General features: G+C 52.4%; 1 protein-coding gene across 4 annotated transcripts in view; it reads right to left on the bottom strand.

Annotated features, from left to right (window-relative positions):
- DLG5 (discs large MAGUK scaffold protein 5) overlaps positions 1-17,316 on the bottom strand; it is a 117,185-nt gene that overhangs the window by 34,698 nt on the left and 65,171 nt on the right. For all 4 annotated transcript variants that reach the window (XM_059169790.1, XM_059169791.1, XM_059169792.1 and 1 more), the window contains 4 exons: positions 9,152-9,411; positions 7,427-7,739; positions 2,255-2,439; positions 548-673 (listed from right to left, as the gene is read on the bottom strand). In XM_059169790.1, the coding sequence (XP_059025773.1) occupies positions 548-673; positions 2,255-2,439; positions 7,427-7,739; positions 9,152-9,411 (884 nt within the window). The remainder of the gene's footprint in view (positions 1-547; positions 674-2,254; positions 2,440-7,426; positions 7,740-9,151; positions 9,412-17,316) is intronic.

Here is a 17,316-nt window from a genome sequence, read left to right as displayed (position 1 = left end):
GTGATGGTTTTCCAAACACCGCACCACGATGTCAGCGCCTGGTTCACACAGCTGTCGCTGTCCGACCCGCCTGTGGTCTGGTCTCCTGTGTGCAGTGAGCCCCACAGGGCAGAGACCTGGTCCACTGTTCGGTGGCTTCCCCAGTGCCTCCCACAGGCCTGGCCCGTCCAGTGCAGGCATGTGGTAAATCCCTGTAGAGTCAGTGAATGAACGAGGTAGAAAGGGAATGAATGAATGAATAAATAGACAGTATACACTTGCCTGTCTCCAAATGGACTGCCTAGGCACAGAGACCTTCCTTTCTATGTGCCTCTGCACATGGTGCCTGCCCACCTCCGCGTGCTCACCAAAGGGCCGCCATCTTCTGTGATGGTCTAAGAATTTCTCATTAACTTTCAACATGCAGGTGGCATTCAGACCCATTCTACAGATTGACAGAGTAAGGCAGAGTGAAGGGACAGACATCTGGCCAGCACGCAGAACGGCCCTGCCCTGACAGGAGAGGGGCCACCACGAGCCCCACCGGCAGGCACCCACCCCCACGTACTTGAGCTCCTTGAGCTCCCGGCTGACGTCGTTCTTCTGCTTGCGTGTGTCGTCCAGGCTGCGCAGAGCTTCAGCCAGCTCGCTCACTGCCCGGTCCCGCTCCCGCCTGAGGTTGTCACAGAGAGTCCTGGCAGAGAAGGCAGAGGCCGAGGTCACTGTGAGGGGCAGGGGGCAGCCTACGGTGGACTGTCGCCCCAGCCCCCACAGCCCCCAGTGCCCACCTCGCCCTCAAACGCACTGAGGGACCGCTGGAGAGTCTACAGGTAAGTCCGCCCAGGTCGACTCCATCAAGGGGCAGAGAAGATACAAGGGCCAGGAAAGGGGACATCTACGCAGTTACTGGGCAACGGGTCCTGAATGTCCAGGGCTCACCCCACTGCTTCACCCTCAATGTGCCTACCTGAACAGCCACCTGAGCCCCAGCCCACCTGGCGGGCCCCTGGATGCCAGCACCTACCACAAGCCTCACATCTACCCACAGGCAGGCCTTTCTAAAGCTGGCCCTGACCCCACATCTAGACTGAGCTCCCGACTCGGACAGGACCCATGCCTCATGCACCTCTGCAGCCCTGAGCTCTGTCTAGGCGCAACGTGCAGGCACCTCCCCACCAAAGGACAGGTGGCTCCTGGCACCACAGGACCACCTCAGCCGTTCACAGAGCAGGTAGGGGCAGGTGGCCAGGCAGCGGGGGAGTGCTTGCTCTGTGCCATCTCCCGAACGGCACCCTGTCATCAGACGGCCCTACGGGCTAGTCCCCACCTCTCCATGGCCCCCAATTCCCTCCTCCTTGAACCCTCACCCGCCTTGCTAGACAGCGGTCTCTCCTCCCGACAACCACAAGGGATCTTTCCGAAACTCTCAATGACCAAGTCACCACAAATACCACCACAGCCCCTTGTGGCTCTCTGCCAGCCAATAATCAAGACTATACTCAGGGCTTCCCTTTCGTGGCCCCAGAGCCCACCCTCAGGAACCCTGTCAGCCACCTCTCTTGTGACTCCCAAATCCACAAGCAGGCCCCTGCCCTGAGCACACCATATGCCTTTGTTCATAGCCATGACCATCCCCCCCACTCCACCTGGAAAAGTTCCACTCAGGCCCAAGTTCTAACTTGAAGGTCATGCTTTCCAGGGAGAAATCCCCACCTGGCCCTCCATGTCCTGCATGGCCCCATCACAGCTCTGACCATGGCCCTGGAATTCACCATCCATATTTTCTCCCTCCCCTGTTGCCTGGTCCAACGAAGCTGCCCGTGGCCCCCAGAGCGCTAGCCTGGGGTGGGGGTGGGCATCATACCCGCCTGGGAGCCCTGGAGGCAGTTTCTCTCTCAGGGTCTCCTTGTACAAGGGACCTAAGATCCTGGCACACAGCAGGTGCCCACAGAATACCAACTGAAAGAATGCACTCTTGATACGTCCGTGTCATCAGAAGTCCCCTAAGAAAGAAAACTGTCTTTGTGCCCTTTCATGGCTGGGGGAGGGTCTCACCTAGACAAAGTGTACACGCAGATGTCTAGGTTGAAATGAGACAAGAAGCAGAGATGTAATGAGCACGTCTAATGTGATGACGCAAGGCTCAGGTGAGAAGGGAGAAGCCGAGGTCACGCCCACCTTACTCGGACATGCAGCTAGTGATTCTGACCCTCCCCACCGACGCAGTGCTTCCCGGGGAGACTGGGGCCCACGCCAGCCCAGGGCTTCCCCATACCGGATGCTGTCCCGCTCCGCCACAATCTTGTCCCGCTCCTGGAAGGCCCAGTCTCTCCGGCACTTGGCCACATCTGCCTCCTGGAGGGCTTCCTTCAGCTCCTGGCACAGAGCCTTGCATTGCTTTCGAAGGAGTTCAGCCTCCATGTTGGCTCTCCCGGCATCTAGTGTCACCGTGTCTTTGATCTGGTGGGGTCAAGAGGTAAGCAGAGAGATGGTTACTGAGTCTTCTGGTGCAGAAGTGCCCTCTAGCTGGTGCGGGAGCTGGGTCTGAGCCCTCAGGAGCAGGAGGGAGGGAAACATGGGATGCCAGCCCAAGCCCATCCCAACACACCCCTGCTGCACCTGCATCCCCAGGGACCACCTGTCCCATAGTCACACTCGAGTCACCTAATGACACTACGCAGAGTCCCGTCCAAACTCTCCCAGCCCCGCAAAGAGCCTGTCCCAGCACCCCAGCCCCTCCTGAGCCACAGTCTCCGTGGCCCCGGTGAACGCCTCCCCTGGTGTGTGGCTCCCACACTCCTCCCGGCCACTCGCACGCTCCTATCTTGGATGGCCCACCCCGTCTCTCTAAAGAGGTCTCCTGTCAAAACACAATGACACAAGGCCTGAATGCAGTGAAGGCTGCAGATGTCGATCATGATGGTCCCCAACCCATTGGTCTGCAGTACTCATTTTTATGCTCTGGCATACAGAGTTATTTTGAAATCTAAAAATACACCAGTTTTTCTGCTGGTGAAGTCCTGTGTGTCTCAGTTTGTTTAAAAAGCTGAAATCGGAAGCATTTGCATCTGGACACCGCCCAAGGCATTACATGCTCGGCTACTGTTCCAAATCAAACTCTTGGAAGCACCTGTAGAAGTAGCTCCATCTGTGCCCCGAGAACCCTTAGATGACGCTGGGAAAGTGACAAAGGGAGCATCTTTGCTCCCACCGCAGCTCATAGGCTTCCAGAAGCAAAATACCAACAGGACACGAGAGGAACAGGGTCTGCAGTGTGTGCACCGGGAACCCCCCACCTCCAGTGGTAGGAAGCCGCCACCGAGGCCCAGCTTCCACAGCGAGCCCGGCAGGCTGCCTCTGCTCACACGTGCTCAGAGAAATCCCAGAGGTGCATCCGAGACATGAGAACGAGGGGGACAGAGGGAAACACAGAGTCAGTTTATAGCCATCCCGCATCTCTCAAGTAGAGTCAAGAGTCAATAGGAGCTGGAGAAAAGTCAGCTCAGAAAGTACACCTTAACTCCAGGAGGACACAGCGGCGGGTGCACTCTACATACACCTTACACTTCCCAAGATTAATTCAAATTATTTTCGTTCTTTTTCCCACTTTCTTTTTTTTTTTTTCCAAATATTTTATTTATTTATTTGACAGAGATCACAAGTAGGCAGAGAGGCAGGTAGAGAGAGTGAGTCAAGGAAGCAGGTTCCCCGCTGAACAGAGAGCACTATGTGGGGCTTGATCCCAGGACCCCAAGATCATGACCTGAGCCGAAGGCAGAGGCTTAACCCACTGAGCCAACCAGGTGCCCCTGACTTTTTCCCACTTTCGTACAGTGCTGGGGGTCTGTTCAGTTTGCTATTTTTTGGAAACTGGTCATTACTCTTACAGGTGTCAAGAATTTATTATAATAAGGAATAGGTTTAATGATCACATGTATTTAAATTTACATTTCACTCAATGTTCTATAATATATTAATACAGTTTCATATTTGCAACATGTTGCATGCGGCTCCACTGAAAGGTCTCTGCACTTGGCCCTGGAGAAGCATCTCCAGGTGAGGGCCAGAGGTGGGAACACGAGAGGCCAGCCCCAGGTGTTAGGCAGCTCCCATCCTCTCTCTCCATGGTTGGTCTCCAAAATGAATTCACTCCCAAAGCACCACTTCCAGATGAGAAACACAAGAAGTACAAGACTTTGTTTTACAGAGAGGGGAGAACAGTGAGGCATCGTAAAGGCACCGTAGCACTGGGAGCTGAGATCCTGGTAACACTGATGAGGGCCCAGGAAGTGACTGGCCCAGGTCCTTCCTGTTAGTGAGGAGCTGACCTCCATGCCTGGTCACCCGATTCCCACTCCCAGGCTTCCTCCTCTATACTGTGCTGTCTCCACGTGGCAGCTCTTAGTCTGGAGCAGCGCCACAGAGATCTCCTGTCCGCCGCAGGTGATCCAGGGGGCCGCAGGCAGGGACTGGGCCTCATGAGACACTCACCTGGCCCAGGCACAAAACCAACAAGAACAACCCCACAGAGGCACACGCAGGTCCCAGGGAGAGGGCAGTGCTCCCTGAACAGACCTCTCTCCCTGAGCATGCCCGTCTCTTCCATCCGGGCAGTATCTCACAGCCGTCCCCAGACATGGGAATGTTCTTGAAATGCCCTCCTGCTCGTCCTCCACCTCCAGCAGTCCTCCCTCCCTCACACATGGCTCCCGCTCGCCCCCAGCCCCAAGCTCAGTGCCACCAACAGCTCTGGAAGTCAGAGACGCAGCCGCATTCAGGGGCAGCAGGAAGGTGAGGACATGGGAAGCCAGTGCGGTTTAAGGGACCTTGCTGGCCTTTCCATGGGACAGAAGCTCTGGCAGAGAGGCTGGTCCTGGGACATAACCTATTATCTGGAGGAACCTCTGTGTCAGGCAGCGGTGCCCCACAACTTTCGGGAGGTAGAGACCAGCTGCCCATGCAGGTCCTCCGCCCTCCCGAAGGCAGTGACCCTTCACTGCACCTGGTCGCCAGGGGCCAGAGGCTGGGACAAGGGCCGTAGATGGGGAAGCTCCCGCGGCCATGCTCATTCAGGGAAGGGGGAAGCAGGAAAGCGGGTAGCATCCAGAGCCAGACAAAGAGCCAGACAGGCCCCCCTGAAGCCCTCCTTTCACCTCGTACTCCAGAGAAGAGGGTAGAGATGGGGGAGGGCAGCAAGAGAGGGAGAAGCAAAGAGAAGGGAGGAGTGTAGAGAATGCATGGTCTGTCAGAAAAGAACCACCTCCTCAGCTGAGCAGAATGAAGGCAGCTGTGCGATCAGGGAGGTAGGCTGGCTAGAGAGAGGGTAGGCTGGAGAGAGATGGGGTCAATCCCAAGGGCCCTAATCAGGCCCTGGGAAGAGAAGACCCTCCCGACCCCACCTCAGGGCTGGCACAGCCAAGGCCACAGACCTGGCCTCCTCTAGCCAAGTGGGGTGTGGTGTTGTCTGAAAAGCCAAACAAACTCTAGAAGGAGCCAAGGGTTTCAGCTCTGGAAGCTGCCGGGGTGGGAGCAGGGCTTCTCCGCTCCGACCTGCTGACTCGGAACAGTGCCTAGAAGAGATTCCTGCCTCAGCTGACAGGCACACTTGACGTGCAGCCAATGCCCCCTGCGAAGGCCCGGAAACCGGGCTCGGGCTGAAGGGCACTCAGAGAGCTGGGAGAAGCGGGGGTTGGGAGAGGATGACAGACCGCCCCCAGCTGCCTGCACCGCGGGAGGCCCGGAGCCCTTCCCACTGCGAGGAGCGCACAGTTAACCTCTGTAACTGCGGGGTGGGGGTCGGGGGAGGCTGATGGCCTAGCACCTTCTCGGCAGGTCACACATTCTCCGCAACCGTGTCATTTAGTGACTGACTCATAGTTTTCTTCTCACCGTTTTGTTTTCCTTATTTAATATCAACATTTCCCCCCAACGATTCAGCTCTCAGACACCAAAATGTAAAAAGTGAGAGGATGCTGTCTCTAGAACGATGACCAAGTACCAACACATTATCTCTGCCCATTAAAAATGCCCTCATCACGCACGTATTCCCTTTCACGAGGCTTTCACCTCTGGGGTCTGGAGAAGTCTCCCTCCCCTTGTATGAAGTCGCTCTTATTTGGCCCTTTTGCCAATAGAAACAATTTCGTGGGGTTCACTCCAGTGCTAACAGGGCAGTGAGACTTGGAGGATCAAAACCATCATCTTAATGATAAAGGGAACCTCTACTGCCACAGCCACCCTATAAGGCGCTCACGTCCATTTTGTAGATGAGGAAACTGAGGCCCAAAGAGGCAAGAGGTCCCATAACCAAGGAGTGTCGCTCTCCAAGCACTGCCCTTGTCCCTTGCATTTCCGTGGCCCCAAGCACTGCCTGGGCATAAGGAGGCATCATAGTGTGCAGAGAGACTCACAGGCCCCAGTCCCCCCTCAGGAGTCAGCCCTGCCTCATGCTCAGTCCAGAGGGCTCTGGCCGGGACAGTCTAATGAACACTGCCTCCCGCCCAACCTTTAACCCCTTGCTTTTTGCGTCTCACAGACCAGTCTTCAAGGCTGCATTGTAACTGACCCAGAATGAAGAGGCAGGAGTAGAGGACTGTTCCAGTGGGGAAAAGTCTGCTGTGATCAGTTGCAGCAGCTCTAAGCACAGCCACCGCATCACCCAACAGGATAGGAGGGGACTCTCAAACAAAAATCCATGAGCCAATACAGGCCCCCGCAGCACACACCTGGACTTGGGGGGACATCGTGTCAGTAATGAGGCCACGTGGCTCAGGCAGGAAAGAGAATCCTTGCTGATCACTCAGGAGTCAAGCTCAGTGGCCCAACTCTGAGGCCACTCAACCCTAGCCCCTGACCCCGATGAATGTTCCCCAGGGAGCAAGGCTTTAGAAGGGTCTCGGGCTCAGTCTAGCACATCTTCCCAGTAGGAGCCCAGACCTTTAAAGAGCAGATTCCTCAGATCTAAGGGATTGGCTAGGAGGGGAGCAGCATCTCTGAGGGCGCTCTTCCCCGTTCACAAGGCCAAAGGTATCGATGGCTTTGGGCACTTGACCTTGGCCTCTTGCTTCCCAGTGAGCAAGTCTTTTAGATGTTCACTGACCATCAGCACAAGGCTGATCTACGACCCCTTAACCAAGGGCTGGGTATGGGAGCATCTATGCGCAGAGCCCACGCATGTCTGTGTGTGTCACCGGACTGTCTACATCACTATAAGCTCCAAGGCCTGGCCCACAGCTGGACTTCCCTTTGCACGCCCTGTGGCCCACATTAGAGCTGGGCCCCAGGTATGAGCTCAGCAGCTACCCAGGCGACACTACCCAGCACGCAAGCCTAACAGGAGAAGCCCTCCGCTCTGCCAGGGCAGACAGCACGGCCATGACAGCCCTGCTCTCACACCACTCTCCCAGAGGCCGGGAGGCCAGCCACACACACACCCCGCCCCGCCCACCTGCCGCAGGGCCTCCATCTCCTCGCTGGCCGCCTTCTTCTCGGACGTGCTGCTCTTGAGCTTGGACTCGGCCAGCTCCACCTCAGTCTGCAGCTTGTCCAGCTCAGAGATGACCTGGTCGCGCTCACTCATGATAAGCTTGTACTCGCTGTACACCGCATCCCGCTCCTCCTTGTACTTCTCCGACTCCTTTGCCATCTTTGCCTGCATAGTCCTCAGCTCGGTCATCTCCGACTGCAGCAGCTCCATCTCCCACTGCAGGTCCTTGTTCTGGGCCGTGGCCTTGTTCAGCTCGTGGTGGATCGCCTCGAACCTGGGGTGAGAGGCAGCTGTGACACAGGGGCAGGGGCCCGCCCAGGCAGCGTTGCTCTCCTGGACACTGAAGCGTGAAGGAGGGAGTGAGGTCATCCGCACCTCTGAGAAGAGGAAGCCACGGGCACCAGTGCCCCGGACCTGGAATTTTTCTCAGCCTTCTACAAATACCAGAAGTTGATCTGAGGACTTCATGCCCTCTGCTCTACCAGAAATATCCATGTATTTCTTCCACAGTCAAGCTATATTATCTTTTAAGAATAAAACAAAACAATGCTAGAAACACAGCATATGAGAGATAAACATGGCCTTTATGAGCATTTAATCTGACCACCTCATTTCCCAGATACAGACAATAAGGCCTGGGTGTGGGGTGACTGGTGCAAGAGAACGGCTCACCCCTTCCAGCCCAGGAGGCACCTTTCACACAGGTAAGCCTGCAAGTCAGAACCCACAGCTCTCCAGCAGCATTTCTGAACACATGTTTTTTAGAATAGCAATTCTTCACGGAATTCCACTGAGAAAAAAGTGTGTTCTCTGATCACCTACGTTGGGAAACACTGTGTCCCCTCCTGGAGCAGCTGGCTAATGCAGAATCCCAGAAGGAAGGCTCTGAGAAGTCCTGCAGTGCAGACACCTGTCTGAGTGGAACTCAGCAATTCTTAACCCTTTTCATACCTAGAGTACACCTTGCACAGGACACCAGAGTGCGCTCCAGGGGACTGGTGTTAGGTAGGACTACACCTTATGAAACACTGGTAGAGGGTAGGGGTCATTTCTCTACAAACCATATATACCATTTAAAAAAAAAAGAAATTTGGGGGGCACCTGGGTGGCTCGGCCAGTTGAATGGCTGCCTTCGGCTCAGGTCATGATCCTGGATTTCTGGGATCAAGCCCCAAATCCAGCTCCCTGCTTGGCAGGGAGTCTGCTTCTCCCTCTGCCTGCTCCTCCCTGTGCCTGTGTGTGCCCTCTCTCTCTCTCTCTCTCTCTCATTCTATCTCAAATAAATAAATAAGTAAACAAAAATATTAAAAAAAAAAAAAAAAGAAATTTTAGAAGAAACAGTGCCTAAGACAATTAACTTTCCTGTTTGCTGGGTGGGTATGTGACACAGAGGGAAGAGGCTTATGGGGAGACCTAAGAAACAGGGTGGTCAGAACACATCAGAACTGCTGGGATGTGGGGAAGGAGCACAATTCCCAAGCCACACGGAGAGCCAACACAATGTTTCCCAAATGTTCCAAAAATATTTTTCAAATCAAAAGGCACAGCTCCCTTGCCACCTGCCCCCCTCCAACCCCCTGGAAGTGGCTGGAAGCCTTGCAGATAACAATAAGCCCATGAAGGGAAGCGGTCCTAAGGCCAAGTCAGCCCACCTGGCACAGGTTGCGCGTAGCAGTAGGCCCTTACCTCCTCAGGGAGAGGGCACACTGGTGCTGCAGCTGGATGGCCGTGTCCCTCTGCTGCGTCAGCGTCTCCGCCTGCTTCAGCAGACGCTGGTTCTCCTCCTCCAGCTGCTCCAGGCGGCTCAGGTCCGAGTTGTGGATGGCCACCTTCTCGCTGTACCTCTTCCGCAGGGCATCGTAGTCCTTCTTGACCACCTCCAACTTGTCCATGGCCGTGTCATAGAGCTTGTTGAGAATCTCTGACGACCCGTTGAGCTTCAACACCTGGGGGCCAGAGCGTCACACTTACCAAGGGCCTAAGGACAGAAGGAAGGACAGACTCACCTCTCGTCTGCCCGACTAGGGGTAGTATTGCTGACAAAGGAGGAAAGGCCCCACCTTCTGGCCCTGAGGAGTCTTGAGGTCTGATTCCACGGGCCCTGCCATCATACTGTCAATTTACCCATTCACAAATATTTCTTAAGTGTGCAGAAAGGAGTTCTGAATCAGGCCCGAGACTTCTATCCTAAAAAAGGCCTGCTTACGGGGCGCCTGGGTGGCTCAGTGGGTTAAAGTCTCTGCCTTCAGCTCAGGTCATGATCCCGGGGGTCCTAGGATCAAGCCCGGCATCGGGCGGGCTCTCTGCTTGGCAGGGAGTCTGCTTCCCCCTCTGTCTCTGCTGCCTCTCTGCCTACTTGTGATCTCTCTCTCCCTCTGTCAAATTTAAAAAAAAAAAAGCATGCTTCCAAGTCAATCCTTGGCTGGCATTTGGGAACCGGAATGGCTAACAGTTCCCTACACTCAGGTAAAATGCTCCTCAAGTGGAAAGCAGGGTTCCAGGGCCCTGGATGGGATGAACGGTGTGGCTTAGGCTAAGCACACACCTTCTTCTGGGAGTCCAGAATTTCAGTACCTGCTAGGCAGAGAGTGCCTGGGAGGTAGGAGCCCAGGAAATCCCTGGGCCGGGAGTAGGTCCCAATTCAATGAGAGAAGAATTAAATGTGTCCCATGTGACTCCTCAGGGGAGAACTCCTGGAAACTTGCACCTGCCTTCCTCTGGACTTCACCCCATGCACCTCTTCCCTTCGTTGATGTTGCTTTGGGTGCTTTCGCTTAAATAAATTTTGGCCCTGAGTATGATTATATGTTGAGCATTGTGACTCCTCCTAGCAAATCACCAAACGTGGGGGAGTGTGGAGGATCCTTAATACAAGTATCTATGCTGGACAGGACACATAAGGACTGTGGCTTGTGGACCTTTTATCCTCATGCGAGGATACAAACACACAGTCAGAGACACATAGGTAGAAAGAAAGAGAGATAAAAATAAAATAACTTCAGAGCATTAGAAGGGCTATTAAAAAAAGAAAGAAGGCCTAAGGCTTAAAGAGCCCTCTCTAAGAAGGTGACTTCTGAGTCTGGATACAAACAAACAGTAAGAGTTCGAGCACAGGGGGGTGAGCAAGTACAAAGGCCCTGAGGCAGGAACCACCACACATGTCCTAGGCACAAAGAAGGACAGGGCCCCAGGCAGAGCCCAGTGAACAAGGAGTTGCACAAGTGGGCACACGCAACTTCAAGGCTCAGGGCAAACAAAAACTGTATCCTGAATGAGATGGGAACCATGAGAGGATTTTAAGCAAGACAGTATTCTACTCCAAATCAGACAGTGAAGTTCACTCAAGGTGCTGCTCTAAAGAATAAGAAACAAAATGAATGCACTGGTTGCCAGGGTCCTGCTGACTTCTGCTAAGCACCCTAGTGGACCTGAGCCCTTGGGTGAGTCACTCCACATATCTGGGTTTCAGTTTCCTTATTCCTCAAATGATAGGAGTCAACCAGAAAAGCCTGCTTAACCGTTCCAAATGCAACAGACCAGGAATCATCTGCTTATTCGGCACAAACCCTGAGTTACCAGATTTCTGCGGCCCCAAGAACCAGGACATGTGACAAATGAACAATCCACATGAAGGGAGGGTTCGCCCTCAGTAAAGAGGATGAACAAGAAAGAGCTAAAAGTCTAAAGCACAGAGACAAGGAAAGCGAGTCTATTCCTCTGAGACCTAAACACTGGCTCCTAGGACTACTGACTGCTGGAAAGGAAGGGTACCCCAGAAATCAGCTCAGTCAGGGTGGGCAGTATTTTTCCCTTTTTCTTCTCTCTCTCTCTCTCTCTTTTTTTTTTTTTTTAGCAAAGCTCTTCCTTCAAAGAAAATCTTACAAGGCAAGGATACTGAAATACAATCCCATTTTAAAAACAGTACATATACATGGAAAACTAATGATGTACTACATGTTGGCTAATCAAATAATAAAAAATTAATTAATTAGTTATTAAGAAAAAAAGCAGTACGAAAGTTCCTCGGGCAATTAAAACAGTCATTGTTTTGTAAAAAAGCTTCACTATGAGGATGCCTGGGCGGCTCAGTGGGTTAAAGCCTCTGCCTTCGGTTCAGGTCATGATCCCAGGGTCCTCGGATCGAGTTCCGCATCGGGCTCCTTGCTCCCGTCAAACTACAGCTCTCCACGCCCCCTCCCCCAGCCCTGGCAACCCCCACTCTGTACCTTCTGTCTCCCTGAATCTGATGACTCCAAGTACCTCAGACAAATGGAATCATACAGTGTTTCTCTTTCTGTGACTTACTTCCTTTAGCATAATGTCCTCAAGGTACCTCCATGTTGCAGTAGAAGGCAGAATTTAATTCCTTTTTTAAGATGAATATTCCAGTGTATGCATGTATGTATGTATGTGTGTGTGTGTGTGTATACTGAGTTTTGTTCATCCATTTATTTGTCAAAGGAAATGGGTTGTTTCTATCTCTTGGCTATCATAAAAATCAGATTTTTAAAAATAGTATTACCCATCTCATAGAAAAATCGGGGCTCTTTTAACTTGCACTCCCAATTACCAGAGGGACCAATTCCCCTTATGACTCCTGTTTACTGACTGTATACAGGTTCCCTTCTATGAGCTGCCTGGCTGTATCCTTTGCTTTCCTTCCTCGCTCCTTCCCCACCTGCTCCTTTCTCTCTTCTTTCTTCCTATAGGTCCTATTTTTAAATTCCAGGTACTAATCCTTTCCCAGTTCTATTTATTAAAAACTCTTCTCCCAATATGTGTCTTATGTTATACTAAAGTTTCTCATTTTGATAGAGTAAAATCTATCAATCATTTCTTTATGGTTTGGGTTTGGTTGTTTATTTAGGAAGCTCCTTCCTACCCTGAGATCAGGAAGATACTCTATTATTTTTTTTTTTTAAAGTTTCAGCTTTACTTTTCACATTTAAACCTTTAAACTACTTGGAATATCTTTTCTGTACGTTGTGCGATGGGGATATAACATTATTCTTTTCCGTGAATCCCAGAATAAGAACTGAGCCCGAATCCAGGACAAAGTGAGGACAGCTGAACATCTCCAGGTGCAGACAGTGAGCACGGAAGGACACCGAGTACATCACCCATACAAGCTCACAACACACAGAGGCGTCCCACAAGGATTCACCCCCACGTGCACCCAGGACACAAACAGTGAATGGAGAGTTCTCCTGACCTCTCGGTCAATCAGTGTCCCTACCCGTGCTAGAAAAGGTCCAGGTCTGCGGCCCTGAAAAGTCCCATTCCTCCACTTTCTGGCAAGGCTAGGGGCCCTCCCTGAGGCTAAGACAGAGCCAGAAACACATCCTACACTGGATTGTCCCGACCTGTGGACAGTACCTCATACATTCCAATTATAAAATCACTTCAAGGGACCCCTGGAATGGCTCAGTTGGTTGGGCGCCTACCTTTAGCTCAGGTCATGATCTCAGGGTCCTGGGATCCAGCCCCATGGTGGTGCTCTGCTCTCAGCAGGGAGTCTGCTTCTCCCCTTTCCTCTGCTCCTCATACCCCCCACCCCCGCTGTTGCTTGCTCTCTCTCAAATAAATAAATAAAATATTTTTAAAAATAAATAAGTCACTTCAAATGTTTTACACTCTGAACATCCCCTAAGCCAAGTGAGAACCCCACTGGCTCCGAAGGCATGGACTGGTTTCTGCAGAGCAAAGGACCTGCTGCCATTCTGGGGCTTGCCCGCTAGGTGGCAGCCCTGGGTAGGCTGGCCGAATGCTCTCCTCCCGCAGTTGCCACACCTTCTGAACTTCATCAAGAAACAAACTAGTTCTAAACACAGCCTTGACCCGGCACAAAGACGTCATCTTGGGCCTTGCTACTTCATGGGGCCACAACAGAATCTGGAATCTACACTTTTCTTCCTTGGGAAACAGTCCCCCAAATGTCCTCTCTTCCTTGAGAAACAGTCCCACAAATGCACCAGTGGTGAGGAGCTGGGATAGGAGACTGCATGCAGGACAATCCAGGGCAGTGAACTGGCTCCAGGCAGGGTGACGAGTTCTGGGGAGATAGCGTCAATCAGGGGAAACTCCAGAGCAGACCCAAAAATCCCTTCTGATGCTCAACCCAGCTCTGACCTTATGGTGGGATCTGGGATCAGAAGGGACCCCAGGACCATCGGGCTAACAGCCTGTGTTGTTTTCGCCATGGCCCTGCCCAGGTGAACACTCCACAGGACCAGGGCTTGCCTGTTATGAGCTGAAGTCCTCCTTCCTCAGCTTTTACCGTCTTGTTCTCATTCCAGCTCTAGTCATACAGAAAGATCCCTTTCCCACAGGACAGCATCCAGACATTCAACGAGGCTTATGGCCCCCGAATACTTCTCAACTTCTCTACAAGCGGGGCTCAGAATATGGGCAAATGTGATCAGAGCCTCTGCAGAAGTTTGTTAAAATCATGGCCACAGGTAACTCCAGAGAACTGAAAAGCTATCCCATCTGTTAGTGTAAAATTCTTCCTTTTTATAACCAGATGATCATGGTCTTATTAGATAGTTCAACCTTCTCTCTCTTTCTCTCTCTCTCTCACATACACACACCACACACACACACACACACACACACACACACACAAACACACACACACTTTTAGCTTCCCAGCAAGGCTAATGGAATTCTAAGTGAGAGAGAATATCTAATTTGGCACAGAATTCTAAAATGAGACAGGCAGTAAACTTCTCATCTCAGGCAGGCATGTAAGTCTTTAGAGATGACTCCCCCCACCCCTGGCCCAAAGCAAGGGTCTGGTTCCATCCACACAGGAGGATGGAGCAGCTGGGCTGTGCCCCACAAGAAAGCCAACAAGAAAATGGCCCTCATCTTTACACTGGTCAGAGACACTTGCCCCTCTGGGCTTCTGTGAGGCATGCCCTTCATAAACTCAGAAACTCCTTTCCTGGGATACCTGAAAAGAGTCAATTTTCACGAATCACCAAAAGCTGAGGTGGGGGTGGGTGACTTCACTGTTGTCTGTAATTTTTTTCTTTTTTAACCAAAGAACAAGTATCGCAGTAGTAAAGAAAAAAGATCCTCCGTGTTGCTCCCCCAACCAAGGCCTGGCAATCTCCGACCAGTTCTCTTGGGCATTTCAGAAGCACCAAGAAGAATCCAGATGGCGCATTCTGACTGAGGGACCTGGAGATGGAGCCCCAGGCGGCCAGCCACCCCTTACACATGCAAACACACGCATGCACACAGGCAAAGTAGGAGAGGGCCCGGGCCCCAAGCCCCAGGCCCGTGCCCCCACCACCCCCGCCAGCCAGGGCCGCCTCATTTCCTCAGAGATAAATCATGCAGAGGGCTGGGAGCCCCACAAATCCTTCAAGCAAACACGCAAGTCAAACAGCACCATTTACCCTGCAAGGGCCTCTTCAAGTGTACAAGGCATGGGAGGAGCCAGGCAACAAAACCGGCCTTGTCTGATGGGGTCAACCTTTGCCCTCGGGCCCTGTGGGGAGGAAACCTGTGGCCACCCCTGTATTCCCTGCTTCCTCTGCTGCTGGCCTATCCAGGAATGAGCTTTCCACAGCCTGGCATTCAGCCCAAACCTGGTGAAGGTGAAATGGCCTAGGCTGGTGAGAGCAGGTGGTCCTGGCACTCAAGAGATGTCCCCTCACCCCTACCCCCACCCCTGCAGCAGCCAGCCACCTGTCCTGGTGCCATCATAAGGTAGCACCTGCCAAGGGACAATGGTCCAGCTGGACAGAACTGGGGAAACTCACTGACCACTGTAACAAATTAGACCCAAAAGGGTCACAACTATAAGGAAGGATAGGAGAAGGAGACATGGGCTGGAGGGGACAGGGGTCACCTTCCCATGTCATTCGTGGGGAGAACAGGAAAGGGGGGGAAGCTAGAAAGCACTTTCAGTCTGGATATTTGTTCAAGCTGTGAAAGTCCTCAGGATAGTCAGAGAACAGGAGACAATGAAACCTTACGCCTCATGAGGGCAGACTTTTTTTAATAACAAGGTGATAACTGGGTCCTTTTGCTGAGCTGTAATCCACACACTGTACGATTCACCACCTTGAGCGCCCCAGTCAGCGGAGCTGGTATATTTACAAGGTTGTGAATCCACGAAGTTGTGCAGTAACTATCGCTACATAACCCTAGAATACCGGCATCACCCCAAAAGGAAGCCTGTGCCCATTAGCACCCACCCTCCCTCCTCTCACACTGGCCCTCGGCTACCTGGTGTGTCTAGAGAATCAGATACTGTGTGGTCTTCCGTGACTGGCTTCTTTTGTTTCGCACAAAGTTTTCAAGGTCATCCGTGTCAGAGCGGGTGTCACTGCTTCATGTGATTTTATGCTGAATGTTACTATTCCGCCATACAGCACAGACCACACCTTTGGTACCCACTCAATCGCCAACGAACATCTGGACTGCTTCCCTTTTCTGGCCGCTGTGAGAAATGCCGCTACAAGCATCTACACTACGGGTTTTTGTGTCAACAGCTGTCTGCAGTTCTCTTGGGTACACAGATTGAAACGGAATTGCTGGGCCATATGGGAACCGCACGTATCATGACGGCAGGAGCCGCCACACCAACTGCAGGGGGACCACCCCATTTGACACCCCGCAGCAGGTGGGGACTCTGGCCACCAGCCCACCTCCTCCAGGAACAGAGTCGACCCCAGCCTTGATGCGACCCAAACAAGAGCAGCAATGACAGCAAACACTTCGGCAGGCACACAGCATCACTGCTCTGTGGCTGACATCGTCTAATCTCTGGGACGACTGTCTGAAGCCAGGTCTGCGGCCCTGAAAAGTCCCATTCCTCCACTTTCTCGCAAGGCTAGGGGCCCTCCCTGAGGCTAAGACAGAGCCAGAAACACATCTGAAATGAGAAATCACTCAAAGAAAAGTAAAATCCAAACTAAACCCAAGACAAAAGGCTGAGCCAAATCGAGAAAGGATGGAAAAAGGCCCAGAAATAATTGAGCACAGAAACGGTGGGGTGAAGGTAAAAACCGGAGGTAAAGCCAGCACTCCCGCCCCGGGCACGGAAGGCACACAAGCTGTCCGCTGAGACTAACTCTGCCTCTCGCTGCGATCTCCCACTGCTGGAAAAGGGAGTTAACAGAAATAGAAAGGGAGGCAGCTAGAATGAAACCATGGTATTGTGGTGCTGGACTGGAACTGGGAATGTTAGTGCAAACTCACCGTTTTCAATACATACGCTACATACTGAATACCCAGATACGAGGGGGAAGGGGAGACAAGAGACCCGGAAACTCAGATACCCCATTCCAGCTACTGGTACAATGTGGGAGCCGCGACAGATACCCCAGCAGCTATGTGCACACCTGGCATTCGGATCTTGCTTCTAAGCAAGGAATGAAGACTTTCACTACAAGGAATGAGGACTCCTTGGAGAAATGGCTGATTCCCAAGGCAAGAGCAAGAAATGAAACAAGCCTGGGATGACAGCAAGAAAGTGTTCAAAGAGTGAGAAGGGCCTGTCAAAAAGTCAGAGAAACCTCTTGAAGAGGCTCCCGCCGGCCATAGTGAATCACAAACCCACTGAATAAAGCAAGAAACCATGAGTCCACAGAGAGTCCGTCAGACAGATGGCCACAGGGAAAGCAAGTAACTCTGAAGTGGAGAAGCCTGGAGACATCACCGGCATCGAGTGACCAAGGGAACGTCACCAGTAACGAGTCCTCACCAACCAAGTCCCAACCTCTTAAGACGCAGCAAGAAGGTGGCAATCTCACTTCTGGGACAGCAAGACACACACACAGAAACAAACCAGGAAGATCAGACAAATCCAGGTGGAGAGACATGTGTGCAAACAG

Source organism: Mustela lutreola, chromosome 4 (genome assembly GCF_030435805.1).
Source record: "Mustela lutreola isolate mMusLut2 chromosome 4, mMusLut2.pri, whole genome shotgun sequence".
Taxonomy (NCBI): Eukaryota; Metazoa; Chordata; class Mammalia; order Carnivora; family Mustelidae; genus Mustela; species Mustela lutreola.
Note: the sequence above shows the minus strand (reverse complement) of the source record. Positions and strands in the feature narration are given on the sequence as shown.